This window comes from Salvia hispanica, chromosome 5, assembly GCF_029641045.1.
Source record: "Salvia hispanica isolate PSC_SH4W2 chromosome 5, Shi_PSC_v1, whole genome shotgun sequence".
NCBI classification, from domain to species: domain Eukaryota; kingdom Viridiplantae; phylum Streptophyta; class Magnoliopsida; order Lamiales; family Lamiaceae; genus Salvia; species Salvia hispanica.
The window spans coordinates 48,892,895-48,913,447 of record NC_142696.1 but is presented as its reverse complement, the minus strand read 5'-3'; the positions used below and the strand labels follow the sequence as shown (position 1 = coordinate 48,913,447).

Sequence of the window (20,553 nt, the reverse complement as noted above, 5' to 3'; positions counted from 1 at the left end):
TTTGTGGCTGTGAACCCCATATTCCACTAATCATTCTCATTTTATTATAAAATTAATACCTAGTAGGATCTATATCGACCAGTACCAAGTTTTTCAATCTATTTTTGATTATATTTCTTAAAACTCGTGCCCTATCGACAAAATTTGGGAAGGTTTATATGTAAATTAAATTTAATGTGACAATAAATTCGTCTTCCTCTTTTGACCATTTTTACCACCACTCTCTTTCACACACACTACACACACTGCGGCGGCGCCCACCACCCTTCCCCCTTCTATTATTTCACATGCATTTCCTGACTTTTTCGAGCATAATATAATACTCAATCACACTCGTAAACATCACAAAAGCACAAAATTAATAAGCAAAAAATTAATTAAAAAAAGAAAAAGAAATGCCTCCCGCCACCGCCCCGCCACCGCAATCCACGGCGGCGCCACCGCCAACCGCGGAGGCTCTCCGCCAAATCTCGTCGCTCCTCGCCGACCTCCTCCCCTCCACTCTCTCCGTCACCTCCTTCGCCGCGCGGTGGCAGGTCCTCCGCTCGAAGCTCGGCGCCGTCCAAACCCTCGCCGCCGAAATCCGCGACTCTCCGCACTGGTCGGACAATCCGCTCCTCCCGACGCTCCTCCCCGCGCTCCTCTCCACCCTCCGCCGCACCGAGATCCTCTGCCACCACTGCCGCGGCGAGGCCGCCGGCCGCGGCAAGCTGCTGATGCAATCCGACCTCGACATGGCGACGGGGTGGCTGTCGAAGCAGATCAACGACCTGGAGCTCCTCCTCCGCTCCGGCGTCCTCCACCACTCCACCGCCATTGTCCTCTCCCGCCCTAATTCCGCCTCCTCGAAGGAGGAGCTGACGTTTTTCGTGCGAGACCTCTTCGCGCGGCTCCAGATCGGAGGCCTGGAATTCAAGCTGAAGGCGCTGGATTCGCTGATCCAGCTGCTGATCGAAGATAGCAAGTCGGCGATGGTCGTCGCGAGGGAAGGAGACATGAGATGCCTCACATCGCTGCTCGATTCGAGCGGCGACGACTCCGTCAGGGAGCTGGCGGTCCACGCCGTGTCGCTGCTCGTCGCCGCCGGCGATTTGCCGCGGAAATGCGTGTTCGAGGAAGGGGCTTTAGGTCCTCTGCTCAGGATAATCGAGTGCAGCTCGGTGCAGGTGAAGGAGAGGGCGGCGATGGCCGTCGAGTTCATCACCGCCGACCACGACAACGCCTGGGCGATTTCCGCCTACGGCGGCGTTCCTGTACTGATCGAGCTCTGCAAATCTGGCTCTCTCATCGCTCAATCGTACGCCGTTGGCGCGATCAGGAACGTTTCCGTGGTTGAAGATATCCGAGCTGCGTTAGCGGAAGAAGGCGCTGTTCCTGTTCTAATCGACTTGCTTGTTTCAGGAAACGCATCTGCGCAAGGAAAATCAGCGAATTGCATATCGATTCTCGCTTCCACAAGCGAGAAAATCCGCAAATTACTGCTGCAGGAGAAAGGTTTGCAGAAATTGGTGCAGTTATTTCACGAATGCCCCGTTGCTGAAACTGTAGAACACGTTCTACGCGCGATTTACTCGTTTTCCGATGATGAAATGAGCAATCGCGTATTATCTGAATCAACTATGTTCATAGTACAGCTAGCTGATCTGATTAAGCTTGGGAAAAACATTAGGTTGCAGCACATTGCAGCTTCATTGCTTGCTAAATTATCGATTAGTGATCGTAACAAGATTGTGATTGCTGGTTGTATGGGTTCATTAGTGCGGTTAATGGAGGCCGTGAAGCCTGATGGAGTGCAGGAGGTCGCAGCCAAGGCCCTGACCTCGTTGTTATCTGTGAAACCGAATAGGAAGGAGTTGGTGAGGGATGAGAAGAGTCTAATGAGGCTGGCACAGATGCTGGATCCTCGGTTTGAGGTGCTTTCAAAGAAGTCCCCTGTGTCGGTGGTGGCAGCTATAATGGCTGGAGGGAGCCATGGCTGTCGGAAGAGGCTCGTGGCAGCTGGTGTCCACGGCCATTTGCAGAGGTTGGTTGAGATGGATGTAGTCGGTGCCAAAAAGGCATTGCAGAGACTCTCCGGGAACAGGCTAACTAGTTTGTTTTCAAGAACGTGGAGGGACTAATTAGGTAATGATTCCTTCTTGATTTGCTTGTTTTTTTTGTTCTCTGAGTTTAAAGCATTATCTTTTCTGGATTAGAGAGTGTGATCAATCATTGGTATATCATATATGTTGAAAACTGTAGATTAGTCCCTATTTTTGAATAACTGTTTTATTAGGTACGGATGAATATGATTGTTTATAGTTCATAGCAAGAATTGGTTGTGTAAAAGAATATGAATACAGATAAGAGATGCTTAGGTATGAATCAACTTGCCACCTAATTCTCCGTCATCAATTTGAGAAGGAGCATTTAGTGAATACATATATTCCGGTCCTAGCCAAAGGCTGGCACTGCCCCTGTAATTGCTATTGTGTGTCATACAACACCACATACTACCATCTTTATCTTACACAAGGCGTGGTAGGGCGTATGTGAGAGTCGAAATAGGTAAAAAACACCTCACATCTCAAAAGGGCTAAGAGATTATTAGGTATAGTATCAACTTGCCACCTAATTCTCCCTCAATAACCATCCAGCCACAAAATATCTTGGTGGGGGCAAAAATATCTATCTTGTAATTTGATAATTTTAGAACCAGCATTAAGTGAATATATGTAGACATGCCATCTTTATCCTTCACGAGGCGTGGTAGGGCGTTATTGAGAGTCGAACTAGGTAAAAAAATACCTCACATCTCAAAAGGGATAAAAGGGCTCTACACTCTACATATGCAAATGTGATTCGCATATCAGCTTTACCTTTCACGAGGCTTGTAGGGCGTTTCCGAGAGTCGAACTTGGTGAAAAAAACATCTCACATCTCTATAGGGCTTAAAGGGAAAGGGGGCACTATACTTTACACAAGCAAATGTGATTTCATTGATAGTAAGAAAGCAGCAACTAGTTGTTCTTTATTAACAATAAATACATCCACACATTAGTTGGAAGAGATGGGCCACCATCGAAAATTATACTGTATTAATGTCATGTGGAGAGGACTGAAACAGTCCAAATTCCAACTGTATGAATCAAATCTTGTTCCGTTTGGTAGAAGAGTATCAATTTGATCATAATGGATGTGTTTCTTGGTAGGTGTTTCCCTGCCAGACAGAATGGTCCAAAAGGGATTCTCCATCACATTTTCTTCCTCTCCCTATCTTGTGTGAATAAATCATGTGACCCCCGAGTCTTTTCGTCCGTCGTGGCTTTGGCAGGACGTTGGTCGACAAACGCCTTGATGTCGACGAGCTGCCTACAACGAAGGATTGGACACACAGCCAGCAGTTGGTATAACCCTGAAACTCTTAGCTCATGGTAGTGTAATACTGTTTATTATAGGAAAGTTGATTGTGAAAGAAAAAAAACAGAAGTTTGGTGTAATTTATGTTCTATAGTATAGCATGGATGCGTTTTTTTAGTAGTATCCTTGTTTTGTTTTGTTTTTTTTTTTCTCTTGTAATAACATATAACGTTTTGTTTTCAATGTATTTTGAGTGAGCAGATTGTATTTTATTACTAATACTAGTACTCCCTGCATCCCGGATAATTCGGGTCATTTGACCAGACACGGATTTTAAGAATTGTAATGAAAAGTGTGTTGAAAAAGTTAGTGTAATGTGAGTCCTACCTTTATCTATTAGTTTTATAATAAAATGTGAGTATGAATGAATTAGTGGAATATGAGTTCCAATACCCAAAATAGTAAAAATGAAATGAGACAAATTATGGGACGGACCGAAATGGAAAACTAGGACGAATTATCTGGGACGGAGGGAGTATTATTTTTCATAATTTCTCTCCACTTTATAAAATTAATAATCTTTGGTCATTAGTTTACTACACTACATAAATGTATAAAATAAAATAAATACTCGTAGTATATCTATGGGAATTTTATATTTCAGAACATTTTTTTTTCTAAAATAAGAGTTGATGGCGATAGCGGTTGTGAATTATACTCGTCATTTAAAAAAATGCGTGACAGCTTAAAGATTAATAAAGTTTGGTAGTGTTAACTTTTTTTTTTCGTTCAGTATATTGGTATATTGGCTTTATACTATGCTTTTCTGCTTTATATCTTTATTGCTATTTATATCAATATATAAAAGGGGAGAAGATTGTTTTGACTTTGGAAAAAATCAACTTTTACACAATAAAGACGTGTTGAATTGTGAAAGTATAAAGTTTTCTTCTAAAGTATTTATTGATGCCCTTTTTAAATATTGTTATAATTAATTTTATAGTTATCCTTCAAAACACACAATGGCGGTCTAATGGGGTCGGAAGGTATTTTAGAACGTCTCCGGTGACGGACTTCCCACTAGGACTTCCCACAAAAACTTCCTGTCACGTTATCACTAGGACTTCCCATTCCACTGTCACATCACTAGGACTTTCCACTAGGACTTACCGCAATAAAATTAAATTCACAATTATTCAATTTACGGAATTAAAATTTACGAAACTAAAATGTCGACACGGAATACGGGAAATTCGAATACTTCATTAGAAAAAATTACATAATACTTAAAAAAAACATAATTAAGTTAAAAATTACATAATCATAATAAGTCGAGAAATACAACCCTCCGCGTATTTATAGATTAGAGAGAGAAACTTGTCAACACAAGTGGCGTGAATGAAATGAAGTTCAACGAGCCGTATTTATAGAGTTTTTTTTAAAAAAAAAATTGAGTCGGACGTCCGACCCTCGCCACAATGGCGGACGTCCGTTCGCCCGTCGCGCGGATATCCGACGTCCTCACGGGACGTCAGTGTCCGACCTTTTCCTTTACAATGACGGACATTCGGTCGGACTTCCGCGACGTCCTACTGAGACGTCCGCCAGTGGAGATACTCTTACTTTGTGACAATTCCAAACGATCTAAAATATTTTTATTTTCACCTGCATTCCATTAAGGGATGACTAGTCATAATGCCGGTTTTGAATTATATGGATTGTAGACAAATCATTATACACGTATATTGTTTATAAATTTGAAAATTACTAATTATCAAGTCAAGTCTGAAAATTTAATCAGCTATAAGAAGGTTTCTATGAAGCATGTTTATAATATTTCCAACAAACTATTGTTACTTGTATTCAACTAAAATCAGTATTTGGGCTTTCTGTGGTCATTTCATAGGCCCAATACTTTAACATTTTGGCAAACCTCAAGCCTGCAAGCCCTGCTTAGTTGCCCATCCATTCAGACCAGCTTAGGTCCAATACCCACAATCCCATTATACACCCCTCTAACATTTTGGCAAACCTCAGTGAAGTCTGACTGGGCAAAGGCCCACAACGAGACTAGCTCCGCAAACATTGGGATCGGATGAAGGCTGACATTGCTATATTCCATGGCATCTACAAGAACAACCTCGGACGATGACCAGCGGCCAGAGTATAAACGATGTGAAAGAACTATCGCTGTGGCACTTCTCCCAAGACGATATTTTTCTAGGACTATAGAATTTTTTTTAATGAAATACATTTGGCTTCAATTTATTTCATTTTTACTATTTTATAATAGTAAATACCAACAATTAAATCAATTATAGAGATAGTGATGTAGAAACTAATATGAATTGAGGATGATTGATGATAGACTGAATGATATAATGTTGATGTGGCGGGAGAATATTGTAGTACTATATGAGTTGAGGATGAGTTGTCCAATCATATGAGGAAAGTGTGAGAAATATTATACTCCTTCCGTTCCATTTAGATGATTTATTTTTCTTTTTAGTTTTTCCCGCCACATTACTAAAAAATAGAAATTTCTTTATTTCTAACTTATTCTATCTTACTTTATTATCTCCACCTAACACACAAAAAAACTACTTCCTCCGTTTCCGATTAAGAATCAAACTTTGATCATGCACGAGTTTTAAGAAATATAAAGAAAAGTTGGTTGAAAAAGTTAGTAGAATGTGTGACCCATTTATATATTGGTTTTATAATAAAATGTGACTGAATTGAGTTAGTGGAATGTGAGACCTACTTACTATTTATGGTAAAAATGAAGCGTGACTCTTAATTGGGAACGGACCGAAATGAAAAAAATGTGACTCTTAATCGGGGACGGAGTGAGTATATAAAATCTCATGCTGCCAAGAAATGGATCATCTTCCTTGGAACGGAGGCCGCAGCTCGTTTGTGAAATTCCACACAAAAAAAAAATCAAAATAAAAATTAAAATGAGAAGAAAAAAAAAAGAAAAAAAACAAGAAGGGACGGCCAGGGGCAGACTGAACTCCAAGCCAGTGTTCTTCCACCAAATTCCTCCACCCCAACCCTTCTCTCTCTCTCTCTTCGAATCTGGTTTCTAGGGTTTCTGCTTCTCAATCTCAATTTCTGCATAATCAAGCCAAATTCACCTGCACCTCTGGGTGAAAACTAAATCCCTTACATCTTCTAATTTGGCCAATCTCTCAAAAGATAAAGAAGTCACTCAATCGAGCTGCTCAGCTGAGAGAAAGAAGGGATGGCGAAGACGAAGCCTGGAAAAAAGGATCTTGATTCATACAATATCAAGGGCACCAACAAAGTCGTTAGACGTATTGATTTTTTACTCTTGCTGCTATTTTTTTAAGTAACTGTTTTTTTGGGGAATTTTGGGGCTCAATGCTAACTGCCCAGTTCATTTTATGCTGCTATTGATCATAAAAATTTGATCTTTGGGTATGATTCTTGCGAAGTTTGTTTTCATGTGTGTGACTTATGTTATGTGGAGCACGATTTAGAGTCAATTTTTTGCTCCACCTTGGTTTTTTGGGAATGTGGAAGTAGTAATTTATTGTTGGAGTTGGTTGATAGTTTTATTTTTTTCTAGATGTTTGTTTTAGCTTCATTTCAGTTGTTTATGTGGATGCTGGTTTGGTCTTGAAGTGGTGGGGTGTGTTTGGTGCTTTCGTAGCTATTGCATTGCGTTGAATGTGGCGGGCGTGCAGCTAATATGTGTATGCCTCGAGTTTAGTTTGATTTGTGCTCATTGTCTGATTGTTGGACTCGTGTTTCTTGTAAAAAACTAGTCTTTTTGTTTGGGTCGTGTTCATTTCCGGGTACAACATGCCTATAATGATATATATAAGTTTTTACATGCGCATTGTGTGCATATCTTGCATCATTCGAGATAAAATCTTGAAGTTTGTTGGACTGAAGAATGTGGGGTGTTGTTGTAGCGGGTGATTGTGTGTTGATGAGGCCATCTGACTCAGACAAGGCTCCATACGTGGCCAAAGTGGAGAACATCGAAGCTGATCATAGGAACAATGTGAAAGTACGGGTCAGGTGGTACTACCGCCCTGAGGAATCCATGGGTGGTCGCAGGCAGTTCCATGGAGCGAAGGAGCTGTTCTTGTCCGACCACTTCGATGTGCAGAGTGCTCACACGATCGAAGGCAAGTGCATTGTACATACCTTCAAGAACTACACGAAGCTTGAGAATGTCGGCACAGAGGATTACTTTTGTAGGTTTGAGTACAAGGCTGCAACTGGAGGGTTTACTCCCGACCGTGTGGCTGTGTGAGTGATAAACATTTGAAGATTCAGTAAAAAAGTGAATATTAGTTTTTATAACAATTCGAGCAACTCACTGGCTTGTGTCATATTTGTAGGTATTGCAAATGTGAGATGCCTTATAACCCCGATGATCTCATGGTTCAGTGTGAGGGATGCAAGGACTGGTACGATACTTCTATAATCTATGAGCAAGCTTCCTTCTATATTCTATGAGCAAGTGAAGCGCTAGATGTTTGCTTCCTTCTACAAATCTTATGAAAATTCTAATAGTTCACTAAAATAGCATTGTGTAAATAGTTGTTTTACTGTTGATTAGTTATTAAGCCGCTTGATCTTTCAACATTCTCGGTGCCTGGATTTGTGAATTAAGAATTTCAGATTTCTTAGGTTTTTTTTCTGCATTAAGGTAAAAATAGGATATAGATTCTTGGTAGGGGAGACTTTTTTTGGACTTATAAATATGGTATGTGTTTAAAAACGCGTTAATTAAATGCGTGTTTGGAAACATATTACAGAAATGCATGATTCATTTTATTTAATGCATATGCACAATGATCATTCTCATCCACACCTTTATAGTTATGATAAATAATGGATAAATTTCCTTGGTTTCTTTTCGGCAGCTATCCAAGTTTTGCAGTTAGATTAACTTATAGCACTTAAATTTGGAGATGATATAGATGTGCAATTGTTTGGTTTATCTGTTTACACCTCCTATGTCGAGGACATGAGCTATAAAGGGTTACTGTGTGTTGGGTGGTGAACTATGAGTTTGCCTTTTGTAATAATGTGACCGAAGACAATTTAAAGTTTTTAACAAATCTTCTTTTGAAGGTTTCATCCTTCATGTATGGGCATGGCCATCGAAGAAGCGAAGAAATTGGACCATTTCTTATGCTCTGATTGTTCATCAGATAATGATGGCAAAAGGTCATTGAACTCTTCCCTGGTCTCATCTGATGATGAGGGAAAGGTAACAGATGCTTCTCTGTTTAAGTTATGTATTGTGGCTTTCGAACACGTTTATAATATAAAAATGGTCATGTGATAACCCGGATTTATTTTCTCAATGCTGAATATTGCTGAAAAATAGACTAGTGTGGTACTGTATTTAACTAGAAAGGTTGAAAAAGACGACAGTTGAAGAAGTGATAGTGTGTTTCGAAAACCATTTTGACTACTTTCAGAGACCAGACTTGCTAGTATGATACTTAAAACGAGCCTCTTGAAATGCTCCTTAGCAAATATTCCGTTTATTCTTAGCAAATGAAGTTGATCCCGTGCCTCCTTCAGTTACCAAATACTACACATAGCAAAATATGAATCTTTCTGCGTACGGTAATGTACCTACGCCATCTCGATTGTGCCCATTCGCTGTCAACGACAAAAACAGCGTGTTTGCAATTTGTGCACAATCAAATTAGCCTTTAAATTTCTCGTTTCTGAAGTTTAACCACACTTGTTTTTTCGATTTTCATTACTAGGTGGAGCCAAAGCGCAGGAAGAGGTGACACGTTGGTCGGGATGCATCATCGCGAGGTTGTTCTCTTTTCTTGCATAGCAGCACATAGTAGCTCTAGCGTTATTGTTGTACCATGGAAATGTACAGTGCAGAGAGATGCTGAACCATAAAAAAAGCCCGAGGCTTTCTTTCACTATCTATTGGCTACTTCTGTTCATTGTTTCCCGCGTCTGCACTGACTAAGATATTTAACTATCCGCCTCCTTGTGTCGTGCACGACCATGAATTGGAGCGCGGAGAACACACACACATCGTTGTATGTATTAGGATGCAGAGGGTGTTTATTCATTAACGACGTGCTTGTCTGTTTGGGGTCTCCTGTGTTTTTTTGCTGCAGATTTTAGATTTTGAACCTTGTATTTACTTGAGTTATGTTAGAGTTTGTTGTTGATAATTGCAAAATCTAGTTGTTTGTGCATAACTTATGTTTCTAATTTGGTTGCTTTGTCAAGTCTTTTGTTAAACCTACTATAGATGCTACCTTTGTGTTGTGTGTGAGAGAGATAAGAGCTTCTGTAGTTCACTAATGTTTTGTCATCTCTTCTCCTAAACTTAGAATAGATGGTTGAGACTAAAGCCCAATTTTTTTTCCTATTTTTGGTAAGGAAATCTCATACCTACTTTATTTAATCATTATAAATACTTTTATCATAAAATTAATAATATAACAATAGATCCATATATTTTTATCGAGTCAAAGTAAGATTATAAATCATACGATACGTATTATCCATTCAGTTTGATTCTGATTTTTACTATAAATTATTTTTGGTATCAATAATTTTTAAAATTACATAATAAAATCCGAATTTACAGTATTTTTTCTATAACTTATACGTAATGAATAAGTAATCAACTCAAGCATTATTTTTTGTTTATAATTTATAAAATACAACACATTAAAACCCTAAAATCAAACCAAATACAAACAACAATGAAATCTTAAAAAAGATCATAACATACTAATGTAACAATATAACTACGATGGTAACAAATACTAGAATCAAACTACATACAACACACAAATCACAAACAAAGAAATCGTAAGAAAAAAAAAGAAATCTCAAACAATTCGATCATTGACAAAATTTATTCGATATCACCAACACCTTGTATCTCCACTTTCTCCAACGCCTCCTCCTTCTTCTCCTCATTCAAACACTTCTCCAACGCCTCCATCTTCTCAAGCAAACGACTCTCCATCTCCGACAGCTTCACCAAAAGATCTCGTTGACGGCCAAGACGATCAAGAAACTCCTCCCCCATCCCCTCCCTCCTCAGGCAGCCCAAATCCGCCTCCGTAAAATGCTTCTTCACCTGAACCCTCCCCACCTTCACCCGCCCCAGGGCCACCGCCACGTACAGCTTCCCGGCGTTCCTCCGGGCGCCCTCCAAACACCCCATCCTCTCTTCAATCTCACGCACCTCATTCTCCCCATCAAAATCCTTCTTCTGCGGTGACTCCGGTGGCGGTGGAGTGACGGATCTCTTTTCCGGTCGGTGGTCGGGTTGGATTTGGTCGGCCTTCCTCTTCCTCGACCACCCGGCCAGGCAGGGCCGGGGGAGGAAGCGCTCAAGCTCGCAGTGGAGGTCGCTGTTCGTCCTCCCGAACAGCCCGGCGGCCTTCTTGCGGACGGCGTCCGGGCCGATTTTGCCACGTGAGCATGCTTGCATGCAGCCGAGGAACTTGACGTAGCGCCGCCCGCCGTTGAGCCGGTTCTTGACCCGGTTTACGAAATCCATGCTGGACCGGAGATTGACCCGGTTCAGGAACTCGGTGCATGTGATCCCGGCCGGGGCGGAGGGATGGAGGCGCGGCGGCGTGAAGTGGCTGAAGCCGGCGAGGAGGTTAGGCTGGCCGGAGAGGAGGGTTTGGACGGAGTGAACGACGATGGAAGGATCGATGGTTCTTCCGCGGTATTGCTCCAGGATACGGAGGAATTCGACGTAGGTTTCGCCGCCGTCTGCGGCGGAGGCGGACTTTACTTCGCGGACCAATCGGAGAGCTTCGGAAAGGAGTGGTTCCATTGCTAATTTCGAATAATGTTTCATGTTATCATCACTAATTAATATATAGTACATGGGAAATTAAATGTATTTCCTACTCTATTTGGAATAGAATTTAGGATTTACCCGAGTAAATTAATTAACATAATCAAACAATATCTACTATTAATGTCCGTGTACATCGGTAAGAAAATCCTTTTCAAGAAAGGATTAGGATTTAAATGAGTTCTATACTTTTATTAAAAAAAAAAAAAATCAAGAAAAGTGGAAAGATGATTGAAATTTGAAACGGAGCATTCACAAATTATACTTACATAAAAAGCTTTTTTTTTAGATAACACAACAAAACACAAACATCAGAGGCAAACACTCTTGCTCCTGATCAAATTATAATGTCTTCAATGGACAATAATACAAGACTAAAACTACCCATATGTCTTGTTATCCGTGAGGTTACGTCAATATCCCACGACGAGAACTCTACACAACGCGCACAATGCACCAACGCTAACTAGGTGGAGCTTAGAGGTTACCTCAAAAGTCAAATCGTGTGAGCTAGTTTTGGGGTTTGAGGTGTATGTTGAGGTCGTCCAAGGTGGGGGAGCCGAGGATCTGCAGCTCATGCTCGTTTGCTAGATGTAAAAGGCATATGAAGCACAAATGTGTTGAGATGTCTTTAACAGATGCTGCTGCTCTGCAGCTATCTGGGAAATCGGCCAAGACTTGCTTGAAGGAGATAGGCTCTTTGCTCCGTTCCTCTTCCTGAAACGGCACGTTTGTTATACTACAAGTTTGTGTTACTGCAGCTGTGGTGGAATAACAGTCTATAAAATCTAAATTAGTTACCTCAACTGGGCTTTGATTCAGTTGTATATGGCCCCATAGTGTTTCCTTTAGCGCATGAACATCTACTTGTTTCGAAGTCTTATCATACTGGACCTCAACCTTGCTCACCTGAGTACAATCAAGTATATGAGAGAGAGGTAAGACGGCATGACTAAGACATGTTGATAGACCAACAAACCTGTCGAGGTTGAGAAACAAGGGTGCTTGTTGGCTCTTCGGCATCACTATAACCATGTCCATCATCCATGCCGCCACCGAAATCATCTCCATCATCCCAAGATGGCATTGCTTCAAACCCATCTCTTTGTTGATTTTCATTATCTGACCACAAGAATTAGTATCTCACTACTTCCACATGTGATGAGAGAAACGAACAAGCAGATAATTTTGTTTTATGGTTGATAATACTTGATATACGTAGTCCAACAGTAATTCTCATGTATATCAGTACTTATGTATCCCTGTTAGAAATAAGTAAACAAGGCATTATATAACAATACACAACAAAGCATAACAGTAAACTTACCAGTTTTCTTCTTTCTATTCTTTCCGAGGCACTGCAGCAAAATACAACAAAATAGATATTACTGTATCTTCCCTACTAATGGAAAAGGTAAGCGCACTATGAGAGATCTTGTAAGTTTACCAAAACATGGGGTAGCAAAAACAGCTTCACGAGATCCTCTGGTTGGTAGTGACAGTCTTCAGGAAGTCTTGTGTTGCAAGGTGCTCTATTTGCTGGAAGTAATAGGGACTTGGGATTCTTTGGAGGAGCAATTAATTGCGAAATATCAGTGTCAATACTGTTTGAAAAATCAATATCCAGATCTGCTTTCTTGGTTTTCGTTTTCTTCGCCTTTGGTGATCCACATTCCTCAGCTGGAACCTCAGGTTCTGCAGAAGAAGTCAGCATTTCATTTCAAAGAAAGAGACAAGCCAAAAAGAGAAACCAGTTCAGGTGCATGGTGAAGCCTATATTCGACCTTTTGATTTCCGGAATTTCCAATGATTGGGACCTGCCCAAGCATTTTGCTTGGTTGAAAATCCCAAACTTAAAAACAAATAGCCATCAACTTCATCAGTTCTGTCATCCTCATCGGGGTCATAAGCATATGACTGTTCGTCACCCTGCAAAATGATTCATGCTGTCACATTAACTTTCATTCTGACATGTTGAAACATGAAAAAGTCGATGATGAGGTTGAAGCAATGAAATATCTACCGCATAAGGAACTTCATGCTGGCTTGGGAACGTTGTATCGTGATTATGAATAGCCTCCTCATCTATCACGCTTGATTGATCATCATGATCATCATCCCAAGCTCCGTAGTCCCCAAATGTGTCGGCAGATACATCATCATCCCTGTCGGGACTTTCATTAACATGCCCAGGAGAAAATGATTGAGAATTTCTTGGGTCATCTGTTTCCAATTGATTTACGATAGCCCCAAGGCTGGGAGATATTTCAGAACTCTTGAGCATATCCGACACCATCTGCTCAATGCATTCTGAACAAATTCAAAATAACATAATCAACAAGCATCAAGTTCAAACCAGCCATTTGCATTCAAAGAAACACAAAAGGTCAAATCTATCCTTGCAGGAATATCCAGACTGCAGCATTACCTACCACTAGCAAAAGACAGATCAATTATCTCAGCACCCGCATCTCGAGCCACGGGAGATGAACACTTTCCAGGTACTTCCAATGAATCAAAAAGGACCTGGCAGTTACCATAAACTCCAAGATTGTTCAGCAACAGACCCTTTGCTCCACCTTCATCAAATTGTGCTGATGTTTGATGGTAGAGCGGATCCACCGCAAATGCAACTAAAATAAAAAAATAAAGTCAAGGGTACGGGTAGACTAACACACGCCAAATACCATTCAGAAAAGAGAGAGTAATAGCATCAGATATTACAACCAATATTTAATAATTTATTAGATACCATGCCACGAGATACAACTTACCATCAAATTTTTTTACATTTATGGCGGCAAAAGATGGCTCCAGTGTTGACAAAGGTGACAACTGCATAGACAATTAATACCAAATACACAGGTTACTAAATTTACAACATATTTGATCAAATACTAAATACTTACATTCCTCTTTCCATCTATTACAGAATCACAGTCCGTTTCTTATCAATGATACATTAAATAATCTTTAAATATAGCCCTACTTAATGATAATTGAAGTTGAAAATTTTCATTTTTGATTAGTAGGTAATTGTGTAGTCTGGAAAGTTTTTTGCCACTTAAACCTTTCAAAAATACCTCAAATACATTTCTTCATAGGTGTGGAAAACGAAAGTGGACTATCTTTGCAGGAGTATAAAATACTACAAGACAGACACTTAACCTTTCTCCCTTGCTCTTTCTTCACATCATCTTCCCCTTTTCCAGCAGTGACATTGCCATCCTCAACAGCACCATCTGTATGAATAAATATTAGGAAACATACACAATCAGAATATACCAAATGATTCGAATTTGGTATCAAATGTTGTTTTCTACTACATGTCACCCTTAAACTGAAGTAGTAAAACCTGAAAGAGGACAAAAATTCAAAGAAAAATAACAAACCAATCACGAAGGTATGTGAAACCTGACCTTTTTCATCTTCTAGCCCAACTCGATTAATTCCTCCAAGAACTTTATATGCCTCAGAATGCACGGAATCTACTCTCATTGAATAAATCTTAACCCCAGCTTCAAGTGTACAACTAGCCTACAGAAGGGTTACTACAAATAAATTTACAAATAATCTTAAGAAAAAGTATCCAAAGGCACATCATTCCCACATTCATGAATAAAGTAATTTTTGCTAATATGGATGAGGAATATCCACCAGCAACCAACAATCATGCAATTACTCCAAGGCTAATTCATCATATGCATGACATAGGTCATACCAAATAAAATTCCAAAATGATGCACATTCTCGTGCTTTTCACCAGTTCAATTCAGTAAGCATAATCTTGTTACAATGTAAAGCGATGCACATTCTACCATCATGACAAAGACCTGCTTTTTCTTAATAATGCCTCTTTTATTCCTGTTTTCAAAGTTAATTAGCTCAAGTTTTAATCCAGAACACCTGGTTAAACAAAATTTCAGCTCTCAAAATGTTCAAAAAAACGTTTCACTTCTGCCAGTTATTGAATGCTTGTGTCATGAATTACCCAATCAAGATATATTTCCACATATGCAGCTCATAAAGCCATTAATTCCAATTTAAGACAAAATACAAACATCTAACTAGATTCCCACCTAGGGCAGAAAAAGGGGACACGAAATACCTTCTGAAAATTGGTTTCAGCATCACCATCATCGTCTTCCACCGTAATAATCTCGCAGAGATGATCTATCAATTTAAGCTCCCAAGTATTCTTCTGATTGATTTTCTGCGCGCCATGAACATATAAATGATAAATTGTTCCAAAAAAAGGAAGAAAATTCAAAATTAGAAAGAGCGAACATTTTCGCTGGCGAGTTTGATGCAGTTGTGGAACAAGTCGAGGATCTGCTCTTTCCCGAGGCAGGATTCGGTATCAGGAGAGGAGGAGGTGGACACGACGGTGGGCTTGCGGCGGATTGCGGCGGCGCGTGCCGCACGCGCCTGAGCTCGCTCCAGCTTGTCGTCGTTGGAGAAGAGAGGGCTCTTAATCGGAGAAAATGGAGCTCTTTGCTTCGAAATCGGGCTTGAGATTTCCCCCATCTGAGGCTGCAGACGGCTGCGGAATTCCCAGAGATTTGGGAGAGAGAGAGAGAGTGTTTGCGATTGGTTTTCGAAATTCTCCTTTTTCCCTCCAAACACCAATTTCGAAATTTGGGGATTTGGATAAGAAGAAGGGCATAATGGTAATTACACAAAATATGTGAAACAATTTTTAATGCGCGCCAACGATAATACGCTCAGCACGAAAATAAGCTTATAATTAATGCTTAATCCCACAAATTCATTACTTAATTTCATAATTAACGTCATCAATAATATGAGTAGAGCTGGAGGTGCCCACGGTTCCAGAACCGGTTTCGGAAATTGCCGAATCCGAAACCGAATCGTGAGGGTGTTTTGCTGTTGCGGTTTTGGTTCTAAAACCGTCAGTTTCGGTTTCGGTTCCGAACCGGTGGTTTTTCGACGATTTTTCACGGTTTTGAACCGCCGGTTTTTTGCAGTTCCGGCTTGGTTTCAAGGTTTTTCTGCAGTTTTTCGCGGCTCCGGTTTGGAATTGCCCGGGACCGGCGGTTCCGGCACGGTTTCGGTTCGAAAAAATTTGAACCTGGACCGAACCACGATTCAAAAATCGACGATTTCCATTCGGATAAATTATCACGGTTTCGATTTGGTAAACCTTGGGCAGGTCTAAGTAGAGCTACGACCTTGGTGAGGTGGCACGTTACACACGTACTCCAAGTTTTCATCAAAGAAATAAAAGAATAATTGCTCAAATATTTTTGTGGCACTAATGATAAATTGTGACAAAAGCAAATTTAAAAAGTCAGTCATTATTATTTACTCCTATATGTTCGTAACTGTTTTATGAAGTTGGATATAGGTGAAAATCTAAAAATTGTGATTGATGTGGCAAAATAAAAAAACAAAAGAAACTGCAAAACTATACTAATCAGATACTACTATTTGTATGATCAAAATCCAAATGCAACATTTCCACTACATTACACAAACACATCCCAAAATAAAAGTGTATTACATAAGAAAAAACATTTTTTTTCCATGGTGTGTATATCTTTACCAACTTAATTTCAAAATGAAAGATCAAACTCCTTCAATTGCAACCTCAGCAGCAATATTGCCTGCATCAGTGCTTGTACTCTCCTGCTGAGGTACAACATAGTTCTGCACCTTATACCTATGCCTCATTGCAAACACAAGAAACAACATAAAATTCAAGACCCCCAAAAGTGCAAGCATCCAATAGAAGTTATCCAACTTCCCTCTATTGAGGTCACTCCTCAACCACTTCTTGCTCGTCGCGCTGTCGACCAGCGTGACGAGCATGCTACTGACGAAGTAGCCCATGGACAGGGTGCTGAGGAACAGCCCCGTGCTCATGGACTTCATCCTCTCTGGGGCCTCTCGAATGAAGAATTCGAGCTGGCCCACGTAGGCGAAGGCCTCGCCGGCCCCCACTAGGAAGAACTGGGGCACGAGCCAGAAGGCGCGGATTCTGGTGCCGTCGCTGATGAAGGCGTCCCTCCTCCTCATCTCCACGAGGGCCGAGGCCCCCATGCCGAATATGGAGAAGACAAGGCCTATCCCGACCCTCTGGAGGGAGGATAGGCCTTGTTTCGTGTGGGTCACGCGTCGGGCTAGGGGGACGAGGACCCTCTCGTTGAGGGACGTGAAGAGGAGGATGGTGATGAAGAGGAAGAAGGAGAAGCTTCCGGCCGGGATCTCGAACCCGCCGAGATTCCGGTTCATGAATGTGGCTTGCTCAATGGTGAATGTGTTCATTTGGGAGTAGACTGTCCAAAAGAGTATGCAAGTGGACCAAATTGGTAGAAGCATTACCACCATCTTCACTTCCTCAACTTGAGTAACGGTTGCGGGTTTCGATGTAGCGACTCCTTTGGCCGCGTCTACCGGTGTGTCGCCCTCAATTACCGACGCCTTGTCCAAGCACCTAAAATTGCAACAATTTTAAAAATCAATCATATTTTTCTCAAATTGAAATTATACTTCCATTTCTACGCCCCTGTTTTACTTACAGTGACATCACTGAACTGTTGCAGATCAGTGATGTCAGAGTTTGGTAAAATAGGGGAAACCAAAACAATAAATTTATTTACCTAAGTTTATTCGAATGAGGAACCGTGGCATTGTAGTACTCATTCAACATGTCGGGTTGAGGAGGATACGGCAAACGTCTCCTCCTCCAAGCAGAGGAGACGACGCGCCATATCACGGTCAGGGGGCTTCCCTGTGGCCGTTTGAACCGGTACAAAGCCGTGCCCGCTAGCAACACCCCAACCGCGATGATCATAGTGCCCGCCGAAATCCCATAGCCCCACCCCCTCCCCACATTGTCTTGAATGTAGACCAAAACCGTGACCGCGAAAAGGGACCCGAGGCTAATGCAAAAATAGAATCTATTGAAAAAGTATATCATTGCCTTCTCCTCCTTCGGATCAGACGAGTCAAACTGGTCCGATCCGAAGCCGGAGACATTAGACTTGATGCCTCCTCCCCCCAACGCGATCGTGTAGAGGGCCGTGTAGAGCATGGCCAGCTGCCTCCCGTTGGCCTCCACGCACGGATCCCTCCGCGGATCCGTGCAGGGAGGAGGCCTCATGCTGGGGATGGTGGTGGCCAATGTCAACAATGTCACTCCCTATCAATACATGATTCAAATAAAAATTAATATAATGTCACATTTAATGATCCTATATAGGACATAGTAATTAACAAATTAGGACATAGTAATTTGGTACGTTCGATTTTTCTTACCAAAGCCGTGACGGATGCCGCAATAGCAACCGTCATGTAACGGCCGAGTTTGGCGTCAGCGACAAAGCCGCCAACAAGGCCTAGTAGATTAAGAGTTCCCATAAAATTCGTAACGATGTTTGCTGATTTTGCGGTCGAGAGATGCAAATCTCCAACGAGGTACGTCACCATGTTCATCGATATCCCCATCACGCAAATCCTCTCGGAGAGTTCCGTACCTAAACTCAAAATGCAGGACAACACTCATAAGTTAAGACCAAATTAACCGAATATAGTCTCAAATTCTAAAAATAGGAAATTTTATCGAAAATCCTAGCTACGTCACTGCACATTGCATGGTACACAGATTACCTAAAATGAGCCCGGCCGCGAGCCAACCGCCGGTTTTTGATTTATCAACCGGATTTCCACGAAAATTGACCATAGCTCCGTCATCTTTGCTGCCATGACTATCAACCAAAACCTGCATAGTTGCAAAACAATACATTATACATTAATCTCTCCATTTTTACACACACTACACACACAAAGCATATGTGGACAGTGTTAATTACTAACCATTGCAAAGAGAGAGTTAGAGATGGTATTGATAAGCACAAAGAGAATAGTACTAATAAAGTTGGATTGGAATTGAATGATTGAAGAAACTAAGCAGCAAAATGTGAAATAACTGTGACAACTCTCCACAAATTTTAGACAGCAAAGGGAACTGTTTTATTTGTGCACATTTGGATTTTGGAGTTATTCTTTTGTGGTTGATATTCTACACAACTAACCAAAAAATTGACGTTTCAAAATTCAAAAGATACTAGCTTATCTCAACTTTGATTTCACTTTATCTATTTAATTATTTTTGTTTGGTTGCTAAAAAATAACTGTAGCATTGGTAGGCAGTATGCAAACTTGGCATTTGTAAATAAAATGGAAAATAAAGCAAAAATGTTATTTAAGTCATAACATTTGATCTATTTCTAATCAATCTAAACCTTTTCAAATCAAGCGAATTAAACCACAAATTTTCTATATCTCACAAATGTCTCATGAGGGGTGTGATCAATTGCTAACTTTCTCAAGTTGCTAACTTACTAACTCATCAACGCAGTGTATTAAAAATGTCAACACGATGACATTAAAATGTCAACACATAATTTTGTTGAACTTCAATATAATGTGCTGATATTATGTGTTGACATTTTGATGTCACCGTATTGACATTTTTAATACACTATATTGATGAGTTAGCAGAGTTAGCAATTTAAATAGTTAGCAATATAACGCACCCCTGTCTCATGAAAACAATTTTTCGATTAATTTGGCGGTGACGTGGAAGCTGAATTTTTGTACATGGACAAAACGACGGTTCTTCAAAATGTTGTTGTCTATGTACACATTAAACAACATCATTTCCATCATTTCTATATATATACTTTAGGGGTTTTTTTTCCTTAATTTGTGTCATTGACATTTGAATTTATGAGATTTTGCTATTTGAGATTCGATTGAGTATGCAATTTCCATAGCTTTGAACTTTAATGTTTTGGGATAATTGCGAATTGTAGTAAATAGTTTTAATTTGTAGAATTTGGAAATTGTGAGATTCACCGGAAGTTAACCAAAAATTACAATTTAAATGACAATATTCCGTTGTTGTATACTTGTATTCAAGAAAGACAGATGTCGACTATATAATTTAAGACAAGAATAACGACTTCAATCTAGAAAATACTACTGGCTAAAATAGAAAAATACTATCGTATCAGAATTAGATCGATATGGCAAGAAAATGTTCGATGAAATCCAAAGCCACCCATGCCCATGAATGGGCAAGAACATTAAGCTTTTGGCAGGAACAATTCTATGGTCATTGTCACATTTTACTCATTTCCCACGTACTAAATACGCTTCTTTGTCCTTTTTCCAAAAGAGGATAAAGACATATGCAACCCCTCTATTTTGATATGGTTGGATTTAAACAACTACTTCTACTTTTAATTAATCTATTATTATACACCACATATATATTAGGAGTAGTATTACTTTTAGGATTCATAATTTAAACAGTACAAAATAACATA

General features: G+C 40.3%; 5 protein-coding genes across 5 annotated transcripts; 2 read left to right on the top strand and 3 right to left on the bottom strand.

The window, feature by feature from the left end:
* Positions 1–315: 315 nt before the first annotated feature.
* Positions 316–3,611, top strand: LOC125189056 (uncharacterized). Its single transcript, XM_048086226.2, has 2 exons — positions 316–2,124; positions 3,192–3,611. The coding sequence occupies exon 1, from the start codon at positions 396–398 to the stop codon at positions 2,118–2,120; it is 1,725 nt and encodes a 574-aa protein (XP_047942183.1). The 5' UTR covers positions 316–395; the 3' UTR covers positions 2,121–2,124; positions 3,192–3,611.
* Positions 3,612–6,331: 2,720 nt separating this feature from the next.
* Positions 6,332–9,581, top strand: LOC125186897 (chromatin remodeling protein EBS-like). Its single transcript, XM_048083383.2, has 5 exons — positions 6,332–6,659; positions 7,284–7,626; positions 7,719–7,787; positions 8,458–8,596; positions 9,108–9,581. Exons 1-5 carry the CDS (start codon positions 6,587–6,589, stop codon positions 9,132–9,134), a joined length of 651 nt encoding a protein of 216 aa, XP_047939340.2. The 5' UTR covers positions 6,332–6,586; the 3' UTR covers positions 9,135–9,581.
* A 653-nt stretch (positions 9,582–10,234) lies between these two features.
* Positions 10,235–11,343, bottom strand: LOC148926977 (uncharacterized). Its single transcript, XM_089059320.1, has one exon. It carries the CDS (start codon positions 11,225–11,227, stop codon positions 10,235–10,237), a length of 993 nt encoding a protein of 330 aa, XP_088915446.1. The 5' UTR covers positions 11,228–11,343.
* Positions 11,344–11,443: 100 nt separating this feature from the next.
* LOC125187594 (condensin complex subunit 2-like) lies at positions 11,444–15,800 on the bottom strand. Its single transcript, XM_048084217.2, has 13 exons — positions 15,485–15,800; positions 15,306–15,410; positions 14,617–14,734; positions 14,366–14,439; positions 13,972–14,032; positions 13,630–13,830; positions 13,221–13,507; positions 12,982–13,126; positions 12,645–12,892; positions 12,525–12,555; positions 12,177–12,319; positions 11,999–12,106; positions 11,444–11,914 (listed from the first exon to the last, which is right to left on the bottom strand). The coding sequence occupies exons 1-13, from the start codon at positions 15,722–15,724 to the stop codon at positions 11,708–11,710; spliced, it is 1,968 nt and encodes a 655-aa protein (XP_047940174.2). The 5' UTR covers positions 15,725–15,800; the 3' UTR covers positions 11,444–11,707.
* An 831-nt stretch (positions 15,801–16,631) lies between these two features.
* LOC125187873 (protein NRT1/ PTR FAMILY 6.4-like) lies at positions 16,632–19,179 on the bottom strand. Its single transcript, XM_048084516.2, has 5 exons — positions 19,037–19,179; positions 18,830–18,941; positions 18,479–18,696; positions 17,821–18,362; positions 16,632–17,654 (listed from the first exon to the last, which is right to left on the bottom strand). Exons 1-5 carry the CDS (start codon positions 19,037–19,039, stop codon positions 16,787–16,789), a joined length of 1,743 nt encoding a protein of 580 aa, XP_047940473.2. The 5' UTR covers positions 19,040–19,179; the 3' UTR covers positions 16,632–16,786.
* Positions 19,180–20,553: the final 1,374 nt, after the last annotated feature.

What these genes read in the sequence shown, in the direction of transcription:
- LOC125187594 (XM_048084217.2), bottom strand. Translation starts at nt 15,724, where the DNA reads ATGGGGGAAATCTCAAGCCCGATTTCGAAGCAAAGAGCTCCATTTTCT. An exon ending in TCAAACTCGCCAGCGAAAAT is followed by an intron (nt 15,411 to 15,484) that starts GTTCGCTCTTTC and finishes CATGGCGCGCAG; the next exon opens with AAAATCAATCAGAAGAATAC. An exon ending in TTGTTTCTCAACCTCGACAG is followed by an intron (nt 12,107 to 12,176) that starts GTTTGTTGGTCT and finishes GATTGTACTCAG; the next exon opens with GTGAGCAAGGTTGAGGTCCA.
- LOC125187873 (XM_048084516.2), bottom strand. An exon ending in CGCGGCCGGGCTCATTTTAG is followed by an intron (nt 18,697 to 18,829) that starts GTAATCTGTGTA and finishes TTTTGAGTTTAG; the next exon opens with GTACGGAACTCTCCGAGAGG. An exon ending in CGGCATCCGTCACGGCTTTG is followed by an intron (nt 18,363 to 18,478) that starts GTAAGAAAAATC and finishes ATGTATTGATAG; the next exon opens with GGAGTGACATTGTTGACATT.
- LOC125189056 (XM_048086226.2), top strand. Translation starts at nt 396, where the DNA reads ATGCCTCCCGCCACCGCCCCGCCACCGCAATCCACGGCGGCGCCACCG.
- LOC148926977 (XM_089059320.1), bottom strand. Translation starts at nt 11,227, where the DNA reads ATGTACTATATATTAATTAGTGATGATAACATGAAACATTATTCGAAA.
- LOC125186897 (XM_048083383.2), top strand. Translation starts at nt 6,587, where the DNA reads ATGGCGAAGACGAAGCCTGGAAAAAAGGATCTTGATTCATACAATATC. An exon ending in CACCAACAAAGTCGTTAGAC is followed by an intron (nt 6,660 to 7,283) that starts GTATTGATTTTT and finishes GTGTTGTTGTAG; the next exon opens with CGGGTGATTGTGTGTTGATG. An exon ending in TGTGAGGGATGCAAGGACTG is followed by an intron (nt 7,788 to 8,457) that starts GTACGATACTTC and finishes CTTCTTTTGAAG; the next exon opens with GTTTCATCCTTCATGTATGG.